The 7535-nt window shown below is 38.0% G+C and overlaps 1 protein-coding gene across 3 annotated transcripts in view; it reads right to left on the bottom strand.

Annotated features, from left to right (window-relative positions):
* Positions 1–6974, bottom strand: part of LOC118803712 (A-kinase anchor protein 7) — a 58944-nt gene extending 51970 nt beyond the window's left edge. For 2 of the 3 annotated variants that reach the window (XM_036564196.1, XM_036564195.1), the window contains exons 1-3: positions 4944–6973; positions 3436–3582; positions 1203–1354 (exon numbers count right to left, since the gene is read on the bottom strand). In XM_036564196.1, coding sequence (XP_036420089.1) covers positions 1203–1354; positions 3436–3582; positions 4944–5220 — 576 coding nt within the window. In that variant the 5' untranslated portion in view covers positions 5221–6973. Of the gene's footprint in view, positions 1–1202; positions 1355–3435; positions 3583–4943 lie in introns of all 3 variants that reach the window. The other variant, XM_036564197.1, reaches the window with a different exon arrangement.
* Positions 6975–7535: the final 561 nt, after the last annotated feature.

Genomic DNA, 7535 nt, shown 5'->3' on the forward strand with positions numbered 1-7535 from the left:
CAGTCAGAGGACTGTGAGCAGTTCATGGTGGATTTTGAGGTATATTTTTGGATCACTGCTCTGTTGTAGAAGCCAACACTGCAAAAAATGGCATCTTGTCAAGTAAAATTATCTTAAATATTCAATGAATCTAATATTTCACCTGTTGAGATTATTATAAGCTGAATTCAAGATAATTTCTAGACATTTCTACTTCTTGTTTAAGTAATCTTATTAGGTAAAATAATCTCACTATGTTGGCATATAAGTATGCTTGTTGTAAGAAATGTGCTTGAAACTAGCAAAACTGATCTGCCCAGTATAGTGAGATAATTTTATTTAATAAAATGACCTAAAAGAAGCAAAAAAAGAATCTGGAAAAAAGCTAGATAACCTTATAATAAGTGCACATCCATCTGAAAATGGGAAATATTAGATCAGTTCACTTGACAAGATACCATTTTTTGCAGTGAACCTGTTCTCAGCTTCAGTTTCTTGACTGAGTTAAAAAAAATAAATAAATAAACTAAGCAAGTAATACAAGAAACTGTATTATACTTACAATTAATAATATTTTTATGAAATCTAGTAACATAAACAATAATAAATATATATTAAACAAAAATTAGTTATTTTAAAAATATTTTTTGATTTATTTTATTTGCACTATATTTTGAACACCAACAGTAAAAATAATGGTACCAATAATAATTTTAAACAAGAAATATTGTTTATTACCTCTAAAATTGTAATTAATAATGACTTATGCTGTATTATTATTAATATTTAATATTAAACCAATATTATATCAACGCTAACATTATTATTGTCATTTGTTATTTATTAATGTTAATTGTTGCAGAGCACTTAAGGTATAAGTAAATTTAAGATGGCAGTCCACTTACGGTATCAGTAAATTTAAGGTGGCAGGGAATTTAAGGTGCCAGTGAATTTAAGATATCAATAAATTTAAGGTGGCAGGGAATTTAAGGTATCAGTAAATTTAAGACGTCATAAAATGTATGGATGCAATGGATTTAAGGTATAAGTACATTTAAGGTGGCAGTGTATTTATGGTATCAGTAAAACGAAGGTGGCAAGGAATTTAATATGGCGGTTGATTTAAGGTATCAGTACATTTAAGATGGCATTGAATTGTTGTTGTTGTCGTCGTCACTGCTGTTGAGCAGTATATATGAGCGAAGCTCATGCTAAAGCCGCACCTTCTGGTTGGTGATGGGTATGGAGACGAAGTAGTTGGGCCGAGGGGAGCCCTTTTTCTTCTTTTTCTCCTTCTCTCCGTCCTCCTCACTCTCCACTCGTCCCTTCTCCGCTCTCTTTCTCTTTTTCTTCGTGCTCGACTCGCCACCAGCGACTGAAAAGCACACACACACATCGCCATCTCTGTATTCCAGCGTTCATCTCCTCACTAAAGACCCATTAAACCGCAGAAGTCATCAAATCTCAATAGAAATCAAGTCTAAACCGACCGTAAGAAAAGACAACAGGCGCATTCTTCACACACACAACGGGCCAGCTGGCCAGATCTGAATACGGCGCCCAGCTGCAGTGCTAGGACGATCCTAGCATCACTTGGCAACGTGAAAACACTCGGTACCAAATCAGCGAAGGCTGAGGGGTGCACTGGTCCTCTCGGAGTGTCCGTCTGTCGCTCTACGATGCTCACGCTGATGAAAACGATGAACCTCTCACCTGGGAGAGGACCGGGGACGGCAGCCGCTCGGTGAACTCATCCCGATGTTTAAAAGGTACGTGTTCTTTCTCCTGCTGTCAGAAGACGAGTCAAAACCTTCACAGTGTGTACTGGCGGCCATGAAACGCGCTGAATTCTCTATTTACCTTAGTAAGCTGTGTAAAGTCTCTTCAGGGATACACTTTAGTGGTAAAAACGATTAAACTGTAAACTGAATTCGAGACACTGGGTTTACGTTTCAGTTTTTGGAAGTTTACACTTTACAGTTTACAGTTGACGTGAGGCTACGTTTACACAGCAGGTAAAAGTGGCCCAAATCTGATCTCTTTCCTCCATCTGTGACACAGATGTGTGTCTGTGTGTCAGTGTGAACAGATAAACACTGAATCTGACATTTTCAATTCCGATTTGAGACGCTTTCATAAGTGGTACTGAAATCCGATTCGTATCCGATCTGCGGCAATGCGACTCAGTCTGAACAGCCAGATTGGAATTCATGCGACGTTTCCGTCAATCCAACTCGACATTCGTCATAATTTCCCACTGCTGAGGCTCAAAAACATTTAGGCTGATGTTTCTGTACCATTAGAAGAGACTCATCGAGCCGCTCCGTGCTGGAGGAGGTTTCGAACGAAACGGCCGAGCGCGGCCGGAGGAGCCCGAGGCTGCAGCGTCAAAGAACAGTTAAAAGACTCGGAGGACACGGACCAAAGAAGTGGCCGTGGCTGAGTAACGCGCCCTTTTACGGCAAACCCAAACACACTGTGGGTGATGAGTCCAGCTGTCAACCACTGGAACTTCATAATCGCTCCTGTGATGCTGGCGAAGACGAAACTGAAGCTGCGGGAGCGACTGGCGTTCGCTGGCCGTCATGACTGTTTACCTCTCGATGAGCGTGAAGCTCTGTTCTTTTGCGCATGTGGTCAGTTTAGGAGCTGATCTGTTCAGACTTATAGGTCACATTTAAAAGATAATGTGAACAGCCAAACAAAAAAATCGGATTTGGTGAGAAAGTCAGACTTGGGCCACTTTTACCTGCTGTGTGAACGTAGCCTTAACCTCTTATTCACCAGGGTATATTTTGGTGTTTCCATCTGAATTTAAATGACCAAACTGTAAGGCAAATTATTGAGTAACTGCATGAAATAAATGTACATTTTTATTTTATTTATTTATTGATTTTTTTTGTAAAAGCTCCCCCCAAATGAACAGAACATGTTTTATGATCATAAACATGTTGCTACATGCTTACAATTTACTACTGAAAGCCAAAAATCTTAGACGCTCTTTGTATTATTTTATCTAAATAATGTTTACAGAGCAGATCACTGAAGAGACGCCGTCTGTTTATAGTTTATAGCCCAGATTTGTGGAAAAATGGGTCGACTTTCAGTAGAAAAGTTCAGCTTCTTTTATTGTAAGGGTTTAAAATGACATCACCCATCTATTTTGACTGGAAAGAAGACAGTTACAGCTCTCATATGACCCCCACCTTTAGAATGTAGCTTATGAAATATGAAAGTTATGAAGAATATGACGAAGTGCGTTTTGGAACCACTGGTGGTCTCAAGGAGATGAAAAGGTTAAAGTGATCGTTTAATGATTTACCTTGAGTTAAACACTTAACTGTTCTATGTGGCCACAGGAGTGTGGAAAGGCATCACTGCACTGTGACGCATCTATTTGATGGGTGCAATTCAACCGCATTCACTTTCACCCACTGCAGAGCTGAGTTTACTTACAGCCGAGCTCCTTCCATATCTCTGTGCTGGCGAAGGGCAGCTCAGCCAGCAGGCTCTCCGTGGACTCCGACTCTCTCTCTCTCTGCTTTCGCCCACGCGCTTTTTTAGGACTCTTCACCTTTTTCACCTTCTTCTCCTTTTTACTTCCTGTGAACCACAGAATGTGTAAGTGTGTTAACACAGTATTTTTTACTGTGTCAGTCGTGCAGGATTGTTTGATATGAAAGCTGCAGGCGTCCGTTTGATCTCAGCACGGCCGTCTTAACTGTAGGCATATTATTATTATTCAACTACTACAAATTATTCAGTAATTATAATAAATGATTCAGTAAATACTATCATTTATTCAGTAACTACCATAAATTATTCAGTAACTACTACAAATTATTCAGTATCTACTATAATTTATTCAGTATCTACAACAAATTATTCAGTAACTACTACGAATTATTCAGTATCTACTATAATTTATTCAGTAACTACTACGAATTATTCAGTAACTACTACAAATTATTCAGTATCTACTATAATTTATTCAGTAACTACTACGAATTATTCAGTAACTACTACAAATTATTCAGTAACTACTATAATTTATTCAGTAACTACCATAAATTATTCAGTAACTACTATAATTTATTCAGTAACTACCATAATTTATTCAGTAACTACTATAATTTATTCAGTAACTACTATAATTTATTCAGTAACTACTACAAATTATTCAGTATCTACTATAATTTATTCAGTAACTACTACGAATTATTCAGTAACTACTACAAATTATTCAGTATCTACTATAATTTATTCAGTAACTACTACGAATTATTCAGTAACTACTACAAATTATTCAGTATCTACTATAATTTATTCAGTAACTACTACAAATTATTCAGTATCTACTATAATTTATTCAGTAACTACCATAATTTATTCAGTAACTACTACGAATTATTCAGTAACTACTACAAATTATTCAGTAACTACTATAATTTATTCAGTAACTACTATAATTTATTCAGTAACTACTATAATTTATTCAGTAACTACCATAAATTATTCAGTAACTACTATAATTTATTCAGTAACTACCATAAATTATTCAGTAACTACTATAATTTATTCAGTAACTACTATAATTTATTCAGTAACTACCATAAATTATTCAGTAACTACTATAATTTATTCAGTAACTACCATAAATTATTCAGTAACTACTATAATTTATTCAGTAACTACCATAATTTATTCAGTAACTACTATAATTTATTCAGTAACTATCATAAATGATTCAGTATTGACTAAATATGATTAAGAACTATAATTTGTTCAGTATCTACTACAAATTATTCAGTGACTACCATAATTTATTCAGTATCTACTATTAAAATAATGCGTAGGTTCTGAAAGTTTTAGTACTTTAATATGTTTAAATGTGCAGTCAGAACGTAATTATTCTGTGTTTGTGGAAGTGACAGTAAGAATAAGCCACCTGTATATCACCTCACCAGCTTTGGGTTCTTTTCTGACCGCTGTGCTGGATTTTTCTGCCTGTGGCTCCTGCTGACCACCGGATGTGGTCTTCTCTGGAACTGGCTGCAAGGACATCAGGTAGTCCACCTTTCTCCGAGTTATGCAGGAGAGCTGACGGACAGCTAGAGGCAGAGGGATCACTCTGAGTGACAGGAGCTTCCGACTGACCGCTTCTGAATGGGCACTGGCATGAAACACTCTCGACAGAGTCTTATTTATTAGAACACTGAACGATACGGGCCGTCTGAACATGTCAAACTGGACGATGGCAGACGGTCCACACCTGTTCAACGTTTTATAAAGGCTAGTATTTAAAGTCTATTTGCTGACGGGTTATCAGTAACAGACGAGTCTATAAAGTCAGAGCCCAGCCAAGAGCAAACTGAGGGCAACTCAGTCTGTAAACAGCAGAACGGTCAGTATTTATGTTAGTATCGTGGCTGGAAGGTCAGTCGCTGCTTGTATATCTTGACTGGACAGTCAGTAGCTTAAATATCTCAGCTAAAGGGTCAGTAGCTGCTACTATACCTTGACTGGATGGTCAGTGGCTGAAATATATCAAGCTAAAGAGTCAGTTGTTGTTGAAAAATCTCAACTGGATGGTCAGTAGCTGAAATATCTCAGCTACAGGGTCAGTAGCTGCTAGTAAACCTTGACTGGATGGTCAGTAGCTTACATTTTGCAGCTGAAGGTCAGTTGCTGTTGAAAAATGTCTACTGGACGGTCAGTAGCTGAAATATATGAAGCTAAAGAGTCAGTTGCAGTTGAAAACTCTCGACTGGGCGGTCAGTAGCTTAAATATCTCAGCTAAAGGGTCTGTAGCTGCTAGTATACCCTGACTGGACGGTCAGTAGCTTAAATATTTTAGCTAAAGAGTCAGCTGCAGTTGAAAACTCTCGACTGGGCGGTCAGTAGCTTAAATATCTCAGCTAAAGGGTCTGTAGCTGCTAGTATACCCTGACCGGATGGTCACTAGCTTAAATATTTCAGCTAAAGGGTCATTAGCTGTGGCAAACTTTTGACTGCACAGTCAGTATCTTAAATATCTCAAGCTAAAGAGTCGGTTGTTGTTGAAAACTCTCAACTGGACGGTCAGTAGCTTAAATATCTCAGCTAAAGAGTCAGTAGTTGTTGAAAAATCTCTACCGGACGGTCAATATCTTACATATCTCAAGCTGAAGAGTCAGTTGCTGTTCAAAACTCTCAACTGGGCGGTCAGTAGCTTAAATATCTCAGCTAAAGGGTCTGTAGCTGCTAGTAGACCCTGACCGGACGGTCAGTAGCTTAAATATCTCAGCTAAAGGGTCAGTTGCTGTTGAAAACTTTTGACTGGACAGTCAGTAGCTCAAATATCTCAAGCTAAAGAGTCAGTTGCTGTTCAAAACTCTCAACTGGATGGTCAGTAGCTTAAATATCTCAGCTAAAGGGTCTGTAGCTGCTAGTAGACCCTGACCGGACGGTCAGTAGCTTAAATATCTCAGCTAAAGGGTCAGCTGCTGTTGAAAACTTTTGACTGGACAGTCAGTAGCTCAAATATCTCAAGCTAAAGAGTCAGTTGCTGTTCAAAACTCTCAACTGGGCGGTCAGTAGCTCAAATATCTCAGCTAAAGAGTTTGCTTGTAGCTGTATCTTGACTGGACGGTTAAATATCTTGGCTGAAGGTTCAGCAGCGGTTGGAATCTCAGAGGTCAGTAAGCTCCTAGCGGTCAGTAAACTTCTCTGCTCTGCTCTGACAGTAACTCTGAGTGTAACTCTGACTGTAACTCTGACTCCTCAGACTGTTTGTCCTGTTTGTCCGCGCGACTCGGACACTCCGAGTAGTTCGGTCACTGCTGTAGTTAGTTTCCTCTCTGCCCGCCGTTAGCAGTGATATTATCAGTGATATTAATGATAATCGCGCTAATACTCGCTAAATACCGCGTCTCCGGTTTGTCTTTCTCACCGCGCGGCGCCGCGCTTCCACCGTGTAAACAACTACGGAGCGCCGGCGGGGCCATTATGTACATTCGCGTTTCTCGAAAACGAGTCAGAGGATGGCGCTGGAGGACAGATCTGATTGGCCAGCGCCCTCACAGCTTCCTTTCCTTTACTTTACTTTACTTTACTTTACTCTACTTTACTGCGGTTCCTGGCCGTATTTGGCTGGAGAATAATAAAAATACTTTTAATAGTATTTTAATAACTTTAATAGTCATGCAGGTCTGTTAGGCCTCAGATCAATATAACAATAATAATAATAATACTAATCATTGCAACAACAACAACAACAACAACAACAATAATAATAATAATAATTATTATTATTAGTAGTAGTAGTAGTAGTAGTAGTATTGTTGTTGTTGTTGTTGTTTGTAGTTGTTGTTTCTTGTTGTTTGCTGTTGATAATTTATTATTATTATCATTTTTTTGTTGCTGTTGTTTTGTCATTGGTTCTTGTTGCTTATTATTATTATAATTATAGTTGTTGTTTTTGTTTGTATCTGTTGTTGTGTTGTTTCTTTTTGTTTACTGTTGATAGTTTATTACTATTATAATTTTTGTTGCTGTCGTTTTGTCATTGGTTCTTG

Source organism: Colossoma macropomum, unplaced genomic scaffold (assembly GCF_904425465.1).
Source record: "Colossoma macropomum unplaced genomic scaffold, Colossoma_macropomum, whole genome shotgun sequence".
In the NCBI taxonomy this organism is placed as follows: Eukaryota; Metazoa; Chordata; class Actinopteri; order Characiformes; family Serrasalmidae; genus Colossoma; species Colossoma macropomum.